Below are 21,087 nucleotides of genomic sequence, written 5' to 3' on the forward strand. Positions count from 1 at the left end.
GTTTTTCAAATTTTACATGTGATAAATATGCAGTTTTCTGTACTTAGGTGATAACTGGAAAGAAGCACGAAAACTCAATGTATCTACACAGCATATTTTGATACCTATGCAGTTCAACGTGGAACTTTCTAAGGCCATGGTTGTCACAGATTTAAGGATGCCTAAGTATGTATTTTTTTTTTTTTTAAGTATGTATTGCCTATTCCATGTGATTGTTGATTTTCTCAGTAATTTTGTAACTAAGGAAGTACTGTATTTCATTGACTGTTAAGATATTATAAGATATATCACTAACTTTATGCTTCACTTAAAAAAAGAAAAAAAAGTCTGGTATAGGAAAACTAATAGGAGTTCCCTGAATAAAATTAGGTCCCCCAAGGATGGCACCATTAGTGTAATGGTGGAAAAGAAATAAATGGGAAAAGGGACAGCAAGAGGGAAGGAGAAAAACTCTCTCCAGTGAACCTGTCTTGGTTTGCTGTGTAGTAACACAACAGCTCAAGCAGAGAAATTTTGAACCGCTCTCAGATTTTAAGTTTCCCAAGTGGACTGGTAGAAGTAAATACAAATCTTAAATACTGGACTTGAGTCGGGTTTATAGTGATTAATATAAGTCATTAAGGTTTACTCTAATTTCAGAGATGTGAAAATATGAAAAAAAATCAAAATGGAATTGCCTGGTTGGGTTAATATAAATAGTTCCATTCACTTATATGTTGGTTGATTTGTTCAATAAATATTAGTAACAGTGGTTTGCTAATACACTTATTTTGAATTATATGTTAAAATTTCTGTATGAGATACAGTTTCACTAACCCCGGACCAAGAAGAATTTTAATATAGTTCTTAACCAGTCTCAGTTTTAATTAATCTCTGCACTTAATAAGGTAAACCTCCCATTTATTTTGTATGCTTACCACTACCAGATAACTCTCAGAGTCCAAGACACTGGATTATTGTCTTGTAACTAATTGTAATGGTAATCATGCTAGGGAGTAGAAGAAGAGAGGTTCAGGACTGTGGTCGACTGAAGGGGAAATTTTGATGTTCTTGCTTGTAGACTATGTTGAATTAAAAAATACCTGAGTGAGATTGGGGTGCTGTTAGATGCTGTGGCTAGGAAATTGTGCCTACAGTGAGTCACCTTCTACACTCAAGGTCCCTAAGAGAGGTTGGCTGTTGCGTAGCAGAATAATCTTTACTGTTTACTGAAGCTGTGGCTCCAGGAACCCACAAGGAGAGAACTCTGTTGAACTAGACTGGATCATTTATCTGATTTAGGCCTGAATAGTTTTAGACTAAAGCTAGCCTTGTCTGTCCCCTGCCAACATTCAAACCCAAGCCACAGATCTATTTAAAGATATAAGCAAACACTCATCTGACAACTCCCAAACAGCGCCAGGAGAGTTGTTAGTAGGAGAACAACAAGAGAATGCTCAGAGGGTAGTGCTTAAAGCTTCATGCTTAGTTAAGTGTAGGAGGAAGAAGGAAAGAGAAGTAGGGGCTGCCTGGCCTTTTCCCATACGGTTCTTACTACTCTTACCATGTGGAAGAGAAAGACTTAAATGAAACTCATAGCCTTCTTTGATGACAAAATTTTAACATATGGGGAGTCTCTTCTCTAGCAAACATTGTCCAGAGTCCCAAATCTTATTCTCCTAGGCTTTCTTTTCCTAGAAAATCATAATGGATTCTGAGAGTCTTTAGGTAGAGGGATGCCAGAAATTTGGATTAAGGGAGAGAAGGAAAGAAAGCCATCCTGTACATTCTGTTGTTTTTCATAATTACACAAAGGCAAGGCTTATGTTCTTTTGTTCCTTACCAGATGTCTTCCTGCCCGTTTACTGTTTACTATTTCTTGTCCTCCACCAGTCTATCAGTTTGTCATACTGTGGTGGCTTGCATGTTGCTATGATGCTGGGAATTATGCCACTGGTATTTCAAATACCAGCAGGGTCACCCATGGTAGACAAGTTTTAGTATAGCTTTCAGACTAAGACAAAGGAGGAAGAAAGGCCTGGCAGTTTACTTCAAAAAAGTACCCAGTGAAAACCCTGCGGATCACAACAAAATTTTGTCCAATATAGTGCTGGAAGATGTGCCTGGAAAGCACTGAAAATACACAGTGGCCGTAACAATGGACTCGAGCATACCAGCAATCATGAAGATGATGCAGGACCTGGCAACATTTCACTCTGTTATACAAGGGGCGGCCATGAGTCAGAGGGACTCAGTAGCAGCTAGCAATAACAGCGATATTTCTTGTAAAGCTTCTCAGCCTGTGATGATAAAGAGCAAAGATGTGTGTGGTTTCCTATGGTAAACATGAGTATGAATGGCCTTTTTATTTTTACTTTTTAACATCGTATAAAGAATTTTCTTTCTTGGTTGGCAAGTATACTACAATTTAGGAAGTTACAGGTACCAGAAAAAAGGAGGTGATTTTCTTCTGAGGGAAGAGAAAGGTATTTTATTTTGCTTTGCACTTGCTCTATCAGTAGGGGAGATTTGTGTCCTATGATGCGGGAAATATAGTTCACCAGGAATTATGATAGTGCTATCGGAATTATGATAGCTAATTTAAAAATCTTTATGTATAGATAATGAAATGTGATGTGACATTGTGAGAGATATTAATTCAGTGTAGGGGTTGGCAAACTTTTTCTATCAAGGGGCAGGTAATAAATATTTTATGTAAGAAGGCCATATGGCCTCTGTCACAACTCTTCAACTCTGCTGTGGTAGCACAAAACCTGGCATCAACAATGTGGAAATGACTGTGTTCCAATAACACTTTATCTATAAAAAGAGGCAGCAAACTGGATTTGACCCACAGCTGTAGTTTGCCAACCCCTGGTCCAGTGTGTTGGAGCCAAACAAGACCAATAAAATTGAAAATACATCAGGAAAGGCATTTTAGATAGTACCCTAATCATGCTAAAATGGCTGTAGGCTAGGACCAGAGAACTGTGACTAAGATAATCACAGGCAAGATACTATAATGATTTATAAAGATGAAATCTAAGAGGTAATTTGATTTTAATTTTTTTAAGTCATGAGCAGTATAAATTCATTATATAAAATCCTGAAACTCTACAAGTGTAAGACATCTTCATTCGAAGTTTAAGCTGAATAAGGGAAATTAAAGGAGGTTCTGTGATATATATATGGTAGGTGGTATTCTTTTGGCACACATCACGTTTAGGTTATACAACTTGCATATTTAAAGAAATTTAAAAGACGGTTGTTGTTGTTAGTAGATGCTGTTGAGTTGGTTCTGAGTCATAGTGACCCTTTGTACAACAGAATGAAACACTGCCTGGTCCTGCACCATCCTCACAATTGTTGCTATATTTGAGCTCATCGTTGCAACAACAGTGTCAGTCCATCTCGTTGAGGGTCTTCCTCTTTTTCGCTGACCTTCTACCAAGCATGATGTCCTTCTCCAGGGACTGGTCCCTCCTGATAACATGTCCACAGTATGTGAGATGAGGTCTCCCCATTCTCACTTCTAAGAAGCATCCTAGCTGTGGTTCTTCCAAGACAGATTTGTTTGTTCTGGCAGTCCATGGTATATTCAGTATTCTTTGTCAACACTGTAACTTAAAGGAGTCAATTCTTCCTTATTCATTGTCCAGTTATTGCAGCATATGAGGTGATTGAAAATAGTATGGCTTGGGTCAGGTACACTTCAGCCCTCAAGGTGATATCTTTGGTTTTTAACACTTCGAAGAGGTCTTTTGCAGCAGATTTGCCCAGTGCAATGCGTTGTTCGATTACTTGACTGCTGCTCTCATGGGCGTTAGTTGTGGATCTGAGTAAAATGAAATCCTTGATAACTTCAATATTTTCTCCATTTGTCAGGGTGTTGCTTATTTGTCCATTTGTAAGGATTTTTGTTTTCTTTATGTTGAGGTAGGCTTTGATCTTCATCAGTAAGTACTTCAAGTCCTCTTCACTTTCAGCAAGCAAAGTTGTGTCATCTGCATATTGCAGGTTGTTAATGAGCCTTCATCCAATCCTGAAGCTGCAGTCTTCTTCATATAGTTCAGCTTCTTGGATTGTTTACTCAGCATACAGATCGAATAAGTATGGTGAAAGGATACAACCCTCTTGCACACCTTTCCTGATTTTAAACCACGTAGTATCCCCTTGTTCTGTTCAAACAACTGCTTTTTGGCCTATATACAGGTTTCACATGAGCCCAATTAAGTGTTCTGGAATTAACATTCTTTGCAATGTTATCCATAATTTGTTATGATCCCCATAGTCGAATGCCTTTGCATAGTCAGTAAAACGCAGGTTATATTGATATTCTGAGCTTTCAGCCAAGATCCATCTGACATCAGTAATGATATCCCTCGTTCCACATCCTCTCCTGAATCCAGCTTGAATTTCTGGCAGTTTCCTCTCAATGCAACTGCTTTTGAATTACCTTTAGCATAATTTCACTTGCATGTGATATTAATGATATTGTTAGATAATTTCCGTGTTCTGTTGGATCACCTTTCTTTGGAATGGCACAAATATGGAGCTCTTCCAGTTAGTTGGCCAGGTAGCTGTCCCACAAATTTCTTGACATAGATGAGTGAGTGCTTCAAGTGTTGCATTCGTTTGTTGAAACATCTCCATTGGTATTCCATCATTTCCTGGAGCCTGGTTTTCCGCCAGTGTCTGCAGTGCAGCGTGGACTTCTTCCTTCAGTACCATTGGTTCTTGATTATATGCTACCTCCTGAAATGGTTGAAGGTCAACCAATTCTTTTTGGTACAGTGACTTTGTGTATTTTTATCTTTTGATGCTTCCTGTGTTGTTCAGTATTTTGCTCATAGAATCCTTCAGTATTGCAACTCGAGGCTTGAATTTTTTCTTCAGTTCTTTCTCCTTGAGAAACGCTGAGCGTGTTCTTTCCTTTTGATTTTCTAACTCCAGGGCTTTGCAGATTTCATTATAATACTTTACTTTGTCTTCTAGTTGCCTTTTGTTATCTTCTGTTCAACCCTTTTACTTAATAATTTCTTCCTTTTCCTTTAGATAGTCTGCATTCAAGGGCAAGTTTCAGAGCCTTTTACGACATCCATTTTGTTCTTTTTTTCCATTTTATTTCTATTTAATGACTTTTTGCTTTCTTCATGTATGATGTCCTTGATGTCATTTCACAGGCTGTCTGGTCTTAGTCTATTTATTCAGTGCATCAAATCTAGTACTGAAATGATCTCTAAATTTAGGTGGGATGTATTCAAGGTTATATCTTGGCTCATGTGGACTCGTTTTAATTTTCTTGAGCTTTAACTTGAACTTGCATATGAGTAATTGATGGTCTGCTCTGCTTTTGGCCCCTCGCCTTGTTCTGACTGATGATATTGAGCTTCACCATTGCTTTCCACAGATATAGTGGATTAGATTACTGTGTGTTCTGTCTGGTGAGGTCTACATGCATAGTCATTGTGTATGGTGTTGAAAAAAGGTATTTTTAATCAATAGGTTGTTAATCTTGCAAAATTTATCATGTGATCTCCCACATTGTTTCTATCACCAAGACCATTTCTTCTAGCTGCTAATCCTTCTTCCTTGTTTCCAACTTTCACATTCCAATCACCATGATTATCAATGCCGGGCTTTCTTGTAAGTGTATGCAGATTATCCCATTACTGACAGCATTGTCTTTCAGGATAGATCTTGAAATGTTCTTTTTGTTGATGAATGCAACACCATTCCTCTTCAGTTTGTCATTCCCAGCACAGTAGACTATATGATTGTCCAATTCAAAATGGCCAATACTAGTCCATTTCAACTCACTAATGCCTATGATATTGTCTTAGGCTGGGTTCTCTAGAGAAGTAAAATCAGTGAAGTGTATCTATATATATAGAGAGAGAGAGAGAGAGAGATTGATTTATCTCAGGGAAATGGCTCACACAGTTGTAGAGGCTGGCAAGTCTCGAGTCCATCGGTCAGGTGTCAGGCTGGAGGCTTCTGCTGACTTACGTAGCTTCAGTGGCTGACAAACCCAAGATTGGCAGGTCAGACAGCTGACACTGGCTCACAGGTTGTGGAGACCGATGAATCCCGAGATCAGCATGTAAACTGCTAGCTTGAGTCCCAGGAACTGGAAGTCAGATGAGGATGAATCAGATGCAAGATCCAGAGCGAGAGCCTTGTTGGACCATTCATTTACATACTGGAGGCAGGCCACACCCCCAAGGAAACTCCTTTTCAACTGATTAGCTTCTCATAGCAGATCTCATCTTGGAGTTGATTATATCATTACCTAACTGCCAAATTGTATCATAATGGGCAAACCACTGAGAATCATGGCCCAGCCAAGTTGACACACAACTTTAACCATCTTAAATATCGATCTTCAAGTGTTTCATGTTATTATTGACAGCTTCCAATTTTCCTTGATTCATACTTTGTACATTCCACATTCCAATTATCAAAGGACGTTTGCAGCAGATTCTTCTCATTTTGAGTCATGCCCCATCAGCAAATGAAGGTCCCAAAATCTTCACTCCATCCACATCATTAAGGTCGACTCTGCTTTGATGAGGCAGCTCATTCTCAGTCATATTTTGAGTGCCCTCCAATCTGAGGGGCTCATCTTCTGGCACTGTATTGGACAGTATTGTCAGTGCCTTCAGTGCAGCTTGGACTTCTTCCTTTGGTAACATTGGTTCTTAATCATATGCTACTTCCTGATATGGTTTGGTTGAATGTTGACCAATTCTTTTTGGCACAGTGACTCTCTGTATTCCTTCTATCTTCTTTCGATGCTTTCTGTGTTGTTGAATTTTTAGTGCATAAAAAAACAAATACTAAACCCGTTGTCATCGAGTAGATTCTGACTCATAGTGACCCTGTAGGACCGAGTAGAATTACCCTGTAGGGTTTCCAAGGAGTGGCTGGTGGATTTGAACTGCTGGCAGAGTAGAACTGCCCCATACGGTTTCCAAGGAGCGGCTGGTGGATTCAAACTGCCGACTTTTTGGCTGAATGTTTAGCCACGGCCCCGCCAGAGCATAGAATCCTTCAGTGTTGCTTCCACTGTTATTCATGAGGTTTTCACTAGCCAATTTTTTCAGAATTAGATTGCCAGGTTTTTTTTCCTAGCTTGTCTTAGTGTGGAAGCTTCACTGAAACCTCCCCAACATGGGTCGCCCTGCAGGTATTTGAAATACCAGTGGCATAACTTCCAGCACCATATCAACAAGCAAGCCACCACAGTGCAACAAACTGACAGTCGAAAAGATTAGCTACAGTAATAGGACTGATCCGTAATGTGTAACTAAGTTCAACCAGGATGCCTGGGATTAACTCTAAATATCTAGGCTATTGTAGGTGAAAGAAACTTGTAGACTTTTGTAGGAATTCAGTTATATTTTTAGAAAGATAACCTCAGTAGTCAATGTGTGTAATTTGGAAAAGTCAGTTTTAGGAAAAAATCCAGGCATAAAAATGGTGAATAAAAACTTTTTCTCTCTTTAATGTCCATCTCTCTTTAAATCTTTATTTTGCATCTGTAAGCAAGGAGACTGCTAATGCAGTTAAAAGAATAAAGTAATAAAACACTCAGATCTGGTTTTTGATCATGGTTTTAGAAATATAATCTCTTGGATAAGTTACTTGAACATGCTAAACCTTATTTTCCTTATCTATAAATGGGAGACAGAAATAGGTTGTCTGCCTTTATAGTTTGTGAGGGCAACTTACAGTAATTCATATAAAGTACTTTGCACAGTGCCTATCACATAGTAAGCACTTGATAAATATTAAGCGTCAGCTGTAATTGGCAAATAATAGTGGGACAATAAATGTAATGACATCAAAAAATAAGCCTTGGGAATGTGATGAGGTTAGCTTATCTGTTGAGACTGGTCAGTAAGATAAGATGGACATTGGAGTAGAGATTGGGGGGTAATTTGGGTCATGGACTATGTGGATAATTTTTAATGCCTAAAATTACATTTATTATATTTGAGTAATTTCAGAGGAACAGTCTTCTTTTTGTTTAATGCACTTAAATTATAATGACAGTTGCTTTACAATGATTTCTGTCTTTTTGAAACAGATTCAAGATTTTTGGAAAGTTACCTCTCATTTCTTTACGAGTCTCGGATAAAAAACTGCAAGGGATTATGGAATTAGTTGAAAGCATTCCAAAACCTGAACCTGCACCTGATGTATCTGACCCTGCTAAATCAGTTGAGGTTTGTTGCTTTCAAAATTAATAAAAATGTGAATTAAAAAAGGAACTCTGGAAATAATATTTGAAACAATCACAGAAATTTCAGATAAAATAATATGGCAATCATTTTGAATAGACTGTTCAAAAATCACATTTTGAAAAAAGAAATTGATGACATGATAATAAGTGAAAATAGTAAACAAATGTATAAAATGAGTGAGTCTTATCTTTTCTTGCTTGTCCAGCCACGACCCTCTCTCCAGTGGTAACATTGTTAACCTCTGCTTCTGTAGTTTACATAAAATGTTTATGGCATATACTAAACGCAAATGCTCATACACATATATGTGTATGTATATTTATATATGTATGTAAGCTCTTTACTCTTCTATTTTTATTGCTATATAATACTCACTTTTATGAATATACCACAGTATATTTTTGTGTTCCACTATCGATGGACATTTGGATTGTTTGCAGTTTTGGCAGTTAAGGATAATGCTGCTGTGGATATTTGTGTATATGACTTATAGTGCACATGAGTACACATTTCTGTTGGGTGTATACTCAGCAGTGAAATGGCTGGATTAGAAAGTGTACATAGGTCCAAATTTTACAAAATAACACTAAACCATTTCCTAAAGTATGTAATAGTAATTTACATTCCTACCATCAGTATATGAGAGTTCCAATTGCACTACATCCTTGCCGTGTTTGGTATTATCGGTTTTCTTTACTTTGGGCGTTCTACTAGATGGCACAGTGGTTAATTGCTACGGATGCTAACCAAAGGGTCAGCAGGTCAAATCCGCCAGGCGCTCCTTGGGAACTCTGTGGGGCAGTTCTCCTCTGTCCTATAGGGTCGCTAGGAGTTGGAATCAACTCGACAGCAGTGGGTTTGGTTTTTTTTTGGTTTACTAGGTATGTACTTATATAATGTTGAGCATTTTTTCATATGTTCACTGACCATTTGGATATACGATTTTGTGAAATGCTGGATAAACCCTTCTGTCCTTTTTTCTGTTGGATTATCTGTCTTTTTCTTATAGATCTATAGAATTTCTTTGTATATTCTGTATACAAGCCCATTGGAGTTACATGTTGCAGATATTTTCTCCACCCTGTGGCTTGCCTTTTCACATTCTCTTTTTTTTTTAATTGTGTTAAAATATGTACAACAAAACATTTGCTATTCCAACCATTTTTACATGTTTAGTTAAGTGACATTAATTACATTCGCCATATTGTGCAACCATCACCACTGTCTGTTTCCAAATTTTTTCATCACCCTCGACAGAAACTCAACGGCCCTTAAGCAGTAACTCCCCATTTTCCCCTTCTACCTGCCCCTGGTAACCACTAATAAACTTTGGTTTCTATGCTTTTGCCCATTCTAGATACTTCATATAAGTGGGATCATAATAATATTTTTCCTTTTGTGTCTGACTTTTTTTATGTCACTCAGCATGCATTCAGGGTTCATCCATGTTGTAGCATGTATCATAACTTCATTTCTCTTTTTTTTTTATAATTTTTATTGTGCTTTAAGTGAAAATTTACAAATCCAGTCAGTCACATAAAAACTTATATACACCTTGCTACCCAAACCTTGCTACATACTCTCAATTACTGCTCACTCCCTCCACTCTCTCTTTTCATGTCCATTTTGCCAGCTTCTAACCCCCTCTGCCTCTCATCTCCTCTCCAGGCAGGAGATGCCAACATAATCTCAAGTGTCCACCTGATCTAAGAAGCTCACTCCTCACCAGCATCCCTCTCCAACCCACTGTCCAGTCCAATCCATGTCTGAAGAGTTGGCTTCGGGAATGGTTCCTGTCCTGGGCTAACAGAGGGTCTGGGGGCCATGACCACTGGGGTCCTTCTGGTATGAGTCAGACCATTAAGTCTGGTCTTTCTATGAGAATTTGGGGTCTGCATCCCACTGCTCTCCTGCTCCCTCAGGGGTTCTTTGTTGTGTTCCCTGTCAGGGCAGCCATCGGTTATAGCCAGAAACCATCTAGTGTTTCTGGTCTCAAAATGATGTAGTCTCTGGTTTATGTGGCCCCTTCTCTCTCTTGGGCTCGTAATTACCTAGTATCCTTGGTGTTCTTCATTCTCCTTTGATCTAGGTGGGTTGAGACCAATTGATGCATCTTAGATGGCTGCTTGCTAGCGTTTAAGACCCCAGACTCCACTCTTCAAAGTGGGATGCAGAATGTTTTCTTAATAGATTTTATTATGCCAGTTGACTTAGATGTCCCCTGAAATCATGGTCCTCAAACCCCTGCCCCTGCTACACTGGCCTTCGAACCATTCAGTTTATTCAGGGAACTTCTTTGCTTTTGGATTAGTCCAGTTGTGCTGACCTCCCCTGTACTGTGTGCTGTCTTTCCCTTCACCTAAGGTAGTTCTTATCTACTATCTAATTGGTGAATACCCCTCTCCCACCCACCGTCCCTCCCTGCTCTCGTAACGACAAAAGAATGTTTTCTTCTCAGTTTAAACTATTTCTCAAGTTCTTATAATAGTGGTCTTATACAATATTTGTCCTTTTGCAACTGATTGATTTCACTCAGCATAATGCCTCCCAGGTTCCTCCATGTTATGAAATGTTTCACAGATTCCTCACTGTTCTTTATTGAAGCATAGTATTCCATTGTGTAAATATACCATAATTTATTTATCCATTCATCCGTTGATGGGCACCTTGGTTGCTTCCATCTTTTTGCTATTGTAAACAGTGCTGCAGTAAACATGGGTGTGCATATATCTGTTCATGTAAAGGCTCTTATTTCTCTAGGATATATTCTGAGGGGTGGGATCGCTGGACAGTATGGTAGTTCTATTTTTAGCTTTTTAAGGAAGTGCCAAATCGATTTCCAAAGTGGTTATACCATTTGACGTTCCCACCAGCAGTGTGTAAGTGTTCCAGTGTCTCCACAGCCTCTCCAACATTTATTATTTTGTGTTTTTTGGATTAATGCGAGCTTTGTTGGAGAGAGATGAAATCTCATTGTAGTTTTGATTTGCGTTTCTCTAATGATCGTGAACATTTCCTCATATATCTGTTAGCTACCTGAATGTCTTCTTTAGTTAAGTGTCTGTTCGTATCTTTTGTCCATTTTTTAATTGGGTAATTTGTCTTTTTGCAGTTGAGTTTTTGCAGTATCATGTAGATTTTAGAGATCAGGTGCTGATCGGAAATGTCATAGCTAAAAAGTTTTTCCCAGTCTGTAGGTAGTCTTTTTACTCTTTTGGTGAAGTCTTTGGATGAGCATAGGTGTTTGATTTTTAGGAGCTCCCAGTTATCTAGTTTTTCTCCTGTATTCTTAATAATGTTTTGTATACTGTTTATGCCGTGTATTAGGGCTCCTAACATCGTCCCTATTATTTTTTCTTCCATGATCTTTTTCGTTTTAGATTTCATATTTATGTCTTTGATTGATTTTGAGCTCGTTTTTGTGCATGGAGTAAGGTATGGGTCTCGTTTCATTTTTTTGCAGGTAGATATCCAGTTATGCCAACACCATTTGTTAAAAAGACTGTCTTTTCCCCAGTTAACTGTTTTGGGGCCTTTGTCAAATATCAGCTGCTCATATGGATGGATTTATGTCTGGATTCTCAATTGTGTTCCATTGGTCCATGTATCTGTTGTTGTACCAGTACCAGCCTGTTTTGACTACTGTGGTGGTATAATAGGTTCTAAAATCAGGTAGAGTAAGGCCTCCCACTCTGTTCTTCTTTTTCAGTAATGCCTTATTTATCTGGGGCCCCTTTCCCTTCTGTATGAAGTTGGTGATTTGTTTCTCCATCTCATTAAAGAATGTCCTTGGGATTTGGATCGAAATTGCATTAAATGTATAGATGGCTTTTGGTAGAATAGACATTTTTATAATGTTAAGTATTCCTGTCCATGAGCAAGGTATGTTTTTCCACTTATGTAAGTCTCTTTTGGTTTCTTGCAGAAGTGTAGTGTAGTGTTCTTTGTATAAGTCTTTTACCTCTCTGGTAAGATTTATTCCTAAGTGTTTTATCTTCTTGGGGGCTAGTGTAAATGGCATTGATTTGGTGATTCCCTCTTCGATGTTCTTTTTGTTTGTGTAGAGGAATCCAACTGATTTTTTTATGTTTATCTTGTCCCCGATACTCTGCTGAACTCTTCAATTAGTTTCAGTAGTTTTCTGGAGGATTCCTTAGGGTTTTCTGTGTAGAAGATCATGTCATCTGCAAATAGAGATACTTTTTCTTCTTCCTTACCAATCTGGATGCCCTTTATTTCTTTATCTAGCCTAATTGCTCTGGCTAAGACCTCCAGCACAATGTTGAATAAGAACAGTGATAAAGGGCATTCTTCTCTGGTTCCAGATCTCAAGGGGAATGCTTTCAGACTGTCTCCATTTAGGATGATGCTGGCTATTGGCTTTGTATAGATGCCCTTTATTATGTTGAGGAATTTTCCCTCTATTCCTGTTTTGCTGAGAGTTTTTATCATGAATGGGTGTTGAACTTTGTCAAATGCCTTTTCTGCATCAATGGATAAAATCATGTGATTCTTATCTTTTGTTTTATTTATGTGGTGGATTACATTAATTGTTTTTCTAATGTTGAACCATCCCTGCATACCTGGTATGAATCCCACTTGGTCACGGTGAATTATTTTTTTGATACGTTGTTGAATTCCATTGGCTAGAATTTTGTTGAGGATTCTTGCATCTTACATTCATGATGTATATAGGTCTATAATTTTCTTTTCCTGTGGTGTCTTTACTTGGTTTTGGTATCAGAGATATGATGGCTTCATGGAATGAGTTTGGTAGTATTCACCCCTTTTCTATGCTCTGAAATACCTTTAGTAGTAGTGATGTTAACTCTTCTCTGAAAGTTTGGTAGAACTCTGCAGTGAAGCCGTGGGGACTAGGGCTTTTTTTTGTTGGGAGTTTTTTTGATAACCTTTTCAATCTCTTCTTTTGTTATGGGTCTATTGAGTTGTTTTACCTCTGTTTGTGTTAGCTCAGGTAGGTAGTGTGTTTCTAGGAATTCATCCATTTCTTCTAGGTTTTCAAATTTGGTAGAGTACAATTTCTCATAGTAATCTGATATGATTCTTTTAATTTCGGTTGGGTCTTTTGTAATATCACTCATCTCTTTTCTTATTTGGGTTATTTGCTCCCTCTCCTGTTTTTCTTTTGTCAGTTGGCCAGTGGTTTATCAATTTTGTTGGTTTTTTTCAAAAAACTACCTTTTGGTGTTGTTAATTCTTTCAGTTGTTTTTCTGTTTTCTATCATTTAGTTCAGCTCTAATTTTTATTAATTGTTTCCTTCTGGTGCCTGTGGATTTCGTTTGTTGCTATCTTTCTATTTGTTCAAGTTGTAGGTTTAATTCTTTGATTTTGGCCCTTCTTTTTGGATGTGTGCACTTATTGATGTAAATTGGCCTCTGAGCACACTTTTGCTGTGTCCCAAAGGTTCTGATAGGAAGTGTTTTCATTCTCATTGGATTCTCTGAATTTCTTTATTCCATCTGTAATGTCTTATATACTCCAGTCTTTTCTTCAGCAGGGTATTGTTCAGTTTCCAAGTGTTTGACTTCTTTTCCCATTATTGATTTCCATTTTTATGGCCTTATGCTCAGAGAAGATGCTTTGTAATATTTCAGTGTTTTGGATTCTGCTAAGGCTTGCTTTATGACCTAATACGTGGTCTATTCCAAAGAATGTTCCATGTGCACTAGAAAAGAAAGTATACTTGGTAGCTCTTGGATGGAGTTCTGTATATGTCTATGAGGTCAAGTTGGTGGATTGTGGCATTTAGATCTTCTGTGTCTTTATCAAGCTTCTTTCTGGATGCCCTGTCCTTCCCCGAAGGTGGTGTTTTGAAGTCTCCTACTATTATTGTGGAGCTGTCTATATCACTTTTCAGTGGTGATAGAGTTTCTTTTATGTATCTTGCAGCCCTGTCATTGGGTGCGTAAATATTGAATATGGTTGTATCTTCTTGGTGTATTGTCCCTTTAATCATTATATAGTGTCCTTCCTTATCCTTTCTGATGGATTTAACTTTAAGGTCTATTTTGTCAGAAACTAATATTGCCGCTGCTGCTCTTTTTTGATTGTTGTTTGCTTGATATACTTTTTCAATCCTTTGAGTTTTAGTTTGTGTCTCTAAGTCTAAGATGTGTCTCTTGTAGGCAGCATATAGACAGATCTTGTTTTTTAATGCATTCTGCTACTCTCTGTCTCTTTATTGGTGCATTAAGCCCACTTACATTCAGGGTAATTTTGGATAGGTATGAATTTAGTGCTATCATTTTGATATCTTTTTTTGTGTGTTGTTGACAGTTTCTTTTCCCCAGTTAATTTTATGTGCTGAGTAGATTATCTTTATATATTGGCCTTTCCTCATATTTGTTGTTGTTGATTTTGTTTCTGGTGAGTGTCCATTTTTTTCTTGTGTTTTATTTTGATGAGTAGGATAGTTTGTCTCCTTTGTGGTTATCTTATTATTTACCCCTGTTTTTCTAAATTTCAACCTAACTTTTATTTCTTTGTATCACCATAGCTTCCTCTCTATATGGAAGGTGTATGATTACATTTCTTAGTCCCTCTTTATTATTCTAATGTTGTCTTCTTTTGTATAATAACATTGCTGTTACCGTGTTTTGAGCCTTTTTTTTTTTTATAATCTTGCTTTGTTTTTTTGGATTTCCCCGTCTGGGTTGACTTCTGGTTGCTCTGCCCAGTTTTCTAGTCTTGGGTTGATAGCTGATAATATTGATTTTCTAACCAAAGAACTCCCTGTAGTATTTCTTGTAGTTTTGGTTTGGTTTTTACGAATTCCCTAAACTTGTGTTTATCTGGAAATGTCTTAATTTTACCTTCATATTTAAGAGACAGTCTTGCTGGATATAAGATTCTTGGCAGGCAATTTTTTTCCTTCAGTTTTTTAAATATGTCATCCCATTGCCTTCTTGCCTGCATGGTTTTTGCCGAGTAGTCTGAGCTTCTTCTTATTGGCTCACCTTTGTAGGTGCCTTTTCGTTTATCCCTCGCTGCTCTTGTAATTCTCTCTTTATCTTTGGTTTTGGCAAGTTTGATTATAATATGTCTTGGTGACTTTCTTTTAAGATCTACCTTATGTGGGGTTCAATGAGCATCTTGGATAGATATCTTCTCATCTTTCACAGTATCAGGGAAGTTTTCTGCCAGCAAATCTTCAACACTTTTCTCTGTATTTTGTGTTGTCCCTCCCTGTTCTGGTACTCCAGTCACTCGTAGGTTATTTCTCTTGATAGAGTCCCACATGATTCTTAAGGTTTCTTCATTTTTTAAAATCCTTTTATCTGGTTTTTTTTCAAATATATTAGTGCCAAGTGATTTATCTTTGAGTTCAGAAATTCTAGCTTCAACTTGCTCAATTCTGCTTCTCTGACTTTCTATTGAGTTGTCTACTTCTGTCATTTTATTGTTAATCTTCTGAATTTCTGATTGCTGAATGTGTATGGATTTTTCTAGTTTATTAAACTTTTCATTACGTTTCTGAGTAATCTTTCTAATGTATTCAGTTGCTTTGTCTGTGTGTTCCTTGGCTTGTTCTGCGTATTGTCTCATTTCCTTCCTGATGTCTTGAACGGCTCTGTGTATTAAACTTTTGTATTTTGCATCTGGTAATTCCAGGAATGCACTTTCATCTAGAAGATCCCTGGATTCTTTGTTTCGAGAGCCTGTTGAGGTGATCATGGTCTGTTTCTTTATATGACTTGACAGTGACTGTTGTCTCTGAGCTATCAAGACGTTGTTGTATTAGTTTATGCTTGCTTACTGTGTTGTATCTTCTTGCTTTATGTCATTTTGGTATATCCCTATGGTTTGCTTGAGTGAGCTAGTTTGATTATTTTCATCTTTGGAGCTCTGAAGTCCTGTCTGCAGATGGCTAGAGCTGTTATCAGGTGTATCAGTCTAGGAGTCTATTTATTTTTGTTGTGTGAATTCAGCTCAGGTTTCTAGGTAGCTGATCATCAAGTGTGTGGTACAGGCTCTGTCTTACAGTCTTAGAGGGGCAGGTGTGTTTGGTGTATATACTGGTATCTGATTGCAGCAGGGGGTTAAGCTCTGAGCAAGGCAGGGGGCTGAGAACTGACCCCCAAGGGTCTCTGAGGAAAGCGCGTCCCTGTGCCCTAGAGCGTGCAGGTGGGTGGGTTCTGCAGACGGACCATGGGCATCCAGAGTTTTTGGTTGTAGGGACTGGGAGGTACCAGTTATCTTTGGACCCCTTTCGCGGGTGGCTGGGTGACCTGAGTGGAGCTACCAGTTCTTAGGTCCCTGATGTGGGTAGGTGAGGACCTTGTTTAATAGGCAAAGCAATGTCAAACATCAAACACCCACCTCTCCACAGCACAGCTGAAATGGTTGGAGTCTGCCAACGAGGGCGTATTCTCCCGAAATAGGCCCACACACGTCTATGCAGAAGAGAAAAGTGCTCAAAGTCCATGGACGGTTTATGCTGGATAGGAGCTGCTTCTGTCCAGAGCTCCCCCGGTTAGTGGAGCTAGCAAATAATCTTTTCCCCCAAATGCAAATTTTTTCCTTCCCCAAGGCCAAGAGGATGGGTCTAGGTGCTCGACAGGGCCTATCTCAGGCCCAGGGAATTCAGCCGCTGAAGCTGGTTTGTGGGTGAGGGGGTGCATTAAAATATATGCAGGTACTTAGTTTTGTCAAGAGCACCATTCTCCTCAGGGCTCTGGAGATGTGAGTGGGCTGCATGGCTGGCTGCTTCTCTCTGAGGAAACTGTGGCCGAACGCTAATACCACCCTGCCGCTGCCGCCGCTCCAGGAATGGAGCCTGAGGGCTCCCTGCGATTCAGGTCTGGTAACTCCACTCCGTTTTTGAACAGTCTCTTCCTCCCCCTGCCCCTCAGTTCATTTTCTAAGCTTACCTTTGAAGCTCAGGGCTCCCAGCTTGTCACAAATATACTTGTTTCACTTGTTTTTTCGGGTCTTTGTTGTAAAGAGGGCTTGCCAGAAGTGCCTGTGTATTCCACCATCTTGGCTCCGCCTCCTGGTATTCCCATTTCTCTTTCTTTATGACTGAATAATATTCTGTTGTATGGATATTTCACATTTTGCGTGTTTTCGTGTGCCTATTCACCATTTGTCTGTCTACTTTGATAAAATGCCTATTTAAGTTCTTCCCCCCTTTTTAATTAGGTTGTTTGTCTTTTTGTTGTTGAGTTGTAAGAGTTTTTTAAAATATTCTGGATATTAAACCTTTATCAGATACTTGGTTCTTAAATATTTTCTCCTATTCTCTATGGTGTCTGTTTCCTTTGTTGATAAAGTTTTTTGATGTACAGATTTTTAATTTGAAGTACCATTTACCTATTTTGTCTATTTTGGTTGTTGCTTGTGCTTTTGGTGGCATAGCTAAAAATACATTGTCATAAACTAGATTTCAAAGCATTACCCTTTTGTTCTAGGAGTTTTATAGTTTTAATTCTTACATTTAGGTCAGTGATTCATTGCGAGTTAATTTCCATAGATGGTGTGAGGTATGCTTCCTGCTTCATTCTTTAGCATGTGGAAATTCATTTGTCTCAGAACCATTTATTGAAGAGATTGTTCTTTCCCCCATTGAATGGACCTAGCACCCTTTTTGAAAGTCAGTTGAGTATAGATGTATGGGTTTATTTCTGAAATTTCAATTCTATTCCATTGGGTCTTTATTATTATACTGTTATTAGACTGTTTTGATTACTGTAGTTTTATAGTTCATTTTGAAATCAGCATGTGTGAGTCTTCCTACTTTGGTCTTCTCTTGCAAGATTGGTTTGGCTACTTCAGGCTCCTTGTAGTTCCATATAAATTTGAGGTTTGGCTTTTCCATTCTTCAGAGAAGGGTGTTGGAATTTTGACAGGGATTATGTTGAATTGGTAGATTGCTCTGTATAGTGTTGACAGATTAACAGTATTATGTCTTCCAATATATAGACATTAAATGTCTTTCCATTTATTTAGGTCTTTAATTTCTTATGTTTTATAAGTTTCAGTATACAAGTCTTTCACTTTCCTAGTTAAATTTATTCATAGGAATTTCATTCTTTTAGATGATATTACAAATTGAATTGCTGTTGTAAAGAAACCCAGCAGATTTTTATGTGTTGACCTTGTATCATGCTGCTTTGCTGAATCCATTTATCAGCTCTAGTACCTGTCCTGTGGTTTCCTTGAAATTTTCTATATATAGGATCATGTCTTCTGTGAATAGGGATAGTTTTACATCTGTCTTTCCAATTTGTATATCTTTTCTTTCTTTTTCTTGCCTAATTGCTCTGGGTAGGACATCCAGTATAATATTGAATAGCACTGGTGATCAGGCATCCTTATCTTGTTTCTGATCTTAAGGGGAAAGTTCTGGGTCTTTCTCTATTGAGTAGGGTATTAGCTGTTGGTTTCATAAATGTCCTTTATCATATTAAAGAGTTTCCCTTCTACTTCTAGCTTGTTGAGTGTTTTTATCGTTAAAGTGTGTTGGTTTTTGTCAAATGCCTTTTCTGTCTCAATTGAGATTTACATATGTATAGTTAATTGATTTTTACAAAGGTACCAAGGTAATTAAGTGGGAGAAGAATAATCTTTTTAACAAATGGTGCTAAAATAGCTGGATTCCCATGTGGAAGAAAAATGAACCTTGACCCTTAGGTCATACCACAGACAGAAATTAAATTGAAATGGAATATAGACCTAAATGTAAAGACTAAAACTGTAAAGTTTATAGAACAAAAAACATAAGAGAAATCCTTTGAGTCCTTACGTTAGGTAAAAATATCTGACTATACAAAAAACACAAATGAGAGAAGGAAAAAAAAAGGGTAAATTGAACTTTATCAAAATTAGAATTTTCTGCTTTTGAAAGATGTTATTTAAAAATGAAAAGGCAAGCCATATACTGGGGAAAAATGTTTGTAATGCATATATCTAACAAAAGACTTGTATCCACAATATGTAAGAAGACCAACATCCCAATAAGAAATGGGCAGATAAACACATGAAAAGATGTTCAACTTTATTACTCATCAGAGAAGTGCAAATCAAAACTACTTTGAGATACCAGTACACACTCATTAGAATGTCTAAAAATACAAAGAATGATAATACCACGGCAAAGTATTGACGTGGCAAGCAGCAGGAACTCTCATACCTTGCTGGTGGAACTGTAAAATGGCATAACCACTTTAGAAAAAAGTTTGGCAGTTTCTCATACAGTTAAACATACACTTAACTCTGTGACGTAGTTGTTCCACTCCTAGATTTTTACCTAAGAGAAATGAGAACGTATACCCACTAAAAGTCTTAACAAGAATGTAATAGCAGCATTATTCATAAAAGTAAAAGCTGGAAACAACCTAACTGTCCATCATATGATGAATTGATGAAAAATACTAGTATATTCATACAATGGAACACTACTCAGAAAAAAGAACAAAGTAATGATACATGCAACAATATGGTTGGGGAACTTCCCACAAAAAGCCTCTAGGAAGAGGGAACACACTTGCCAACTCATTTCACGAACTAACACAACCTGCATTCTAAAACCTAACAAATACATTATGAGAGAGGAGAATAAAAGACCAATTTCTTTTATGAGCTTAGGTCTAAAACTTTCAAATAATTAACAGTTGAAGTCCAGGCAGAATAGTGGCTGCTTTTTTGGGTAATGCCTAATGAGGGAGGTTTCTGAATTTCCAATAATGTTTTATACACTGATCTGGGTGGTGGGTGTGTGGGCATATTCACTTTTTGGACATTTATTGGCCTTTTATACTTAGGATTTATGTACTTTTCTATAGTAGGCTGGAGTCCTGGTGGCGCTATGGTTAAGAGCTGGCTACTAACCAAAAAAAAACGAAAAAAAAAAAAAAAAATGTCAGCGGTTTGAATCCACCAGCCACTCCTTGGAAACCCTAGGGGGCAGTTCTGTCTTATAGGGTCTCTCCGAGTTGGAACTGACTTGATGGCAATGGGTTTGGATTTTTGGTTTCGGGTCTATAATAGGCTATACTTCAAAAAAAAAAAAAAAAAAAAGTTACTGTTCCTCCTCCTCTCTCCCAAATGAACAGGATTTCACAAAAAGGCAAATACAGATAGCTCATGAATGAGTAAAATGATGTGTACCTACTAGGAAATTGTGAAATTCTAATTAAAACTAGGAAGAAATTGCCAGTGAGATTGGTAAAATTTAAGATCTCTGAAAACTCTAAGCATTTGTGAGGATGTGGAGCCATAGAAACTTTAATCTACTGCTAATGTTAGTGTAAAGTATTGCATTGACTTATGAAAATGATCTGATAGTACTTAGTAAAAGTGCAATGCCGTTCTTTAATCTGCGCACCTAGAAGGTGTTGCACCTGAGCACCATGAGGCATGCTCAAGGATATTACAGTGACACTGTGCAGAAGAGCAAAAATCTGGAAACAATACAAGTATTCCTCAGCAGTGCGGTGGACATATAAAAAGTGGCTGTTTCATAAATTCACTATAACATAGTGAAAATGAGTAAACTATCAACATGGATAAATTTTAAGGATGTATTATTTTATAAAAGGAGGAAGTCACAGGAGAATATATGCAATATTATTCCCTTTTTCTACACGTTAGAAACTGGCAGAAGTAAACAGTGTATTACAGAAGCATTCATAGAAGGTAAAAAATAAAAATAAAAGCAAAGGGCATGGTCAAGTTTAGGGAGTATGACCAGGAGAAGCACTGGGTGCTTCCAGGCCAGGGTATAGTAATGTTTTTTTATTGGCCTGAGTGGATGTCTTTTATTATTATTATTATGTAACTGCATGGCATGTTTTTGTATGTTCTATTTCCCAGAATAGTAAAAAAAGTAAATTTACT

General features: G+C 37.7%; 1 protein-coding gene across 3 annotated transcripts in view; it reads left to right on the top strand.

Moving 5' to 3' along the window:
- The window catches only part of VPS13A (vacuolar protein sorting 13 homolog A), a 263,707-nt gene that overhangs the window by 106,463 nt on the left and 136,157 nt on the right, over positions 1-21,087 (top strand). For all 3 annotated transcript variants that reach the window (XM_049897014.1, XM_049897015.1, XM_049897017.1), the window contains exons 22-23: positions 48-165; positions 8,072-8,210. In XM_049897014.1, coding sequence (XP_049752971.1) covers positions 48-165; positions 8,072-8,210 — 257 coding nt within the window. The remainder of the gene's footprint in view (positions 1-47; positions 166-8,071; positions 8,211-21,087) is intronic.

This window comes from Elephas maximus, chromosome 9 (genome assembly GCF_024166365.1).
Source record: "Elephas maximus indicus isolate mEleMax1 chromosome 9, mEleMax1 primary haplotype, whole genome shotgun sequence".
NCBI lineage: Eukaryota > Metazoa > Chordata > Mammalia > Proboscidea > Elephantidae > Elephas > Elephas maximus.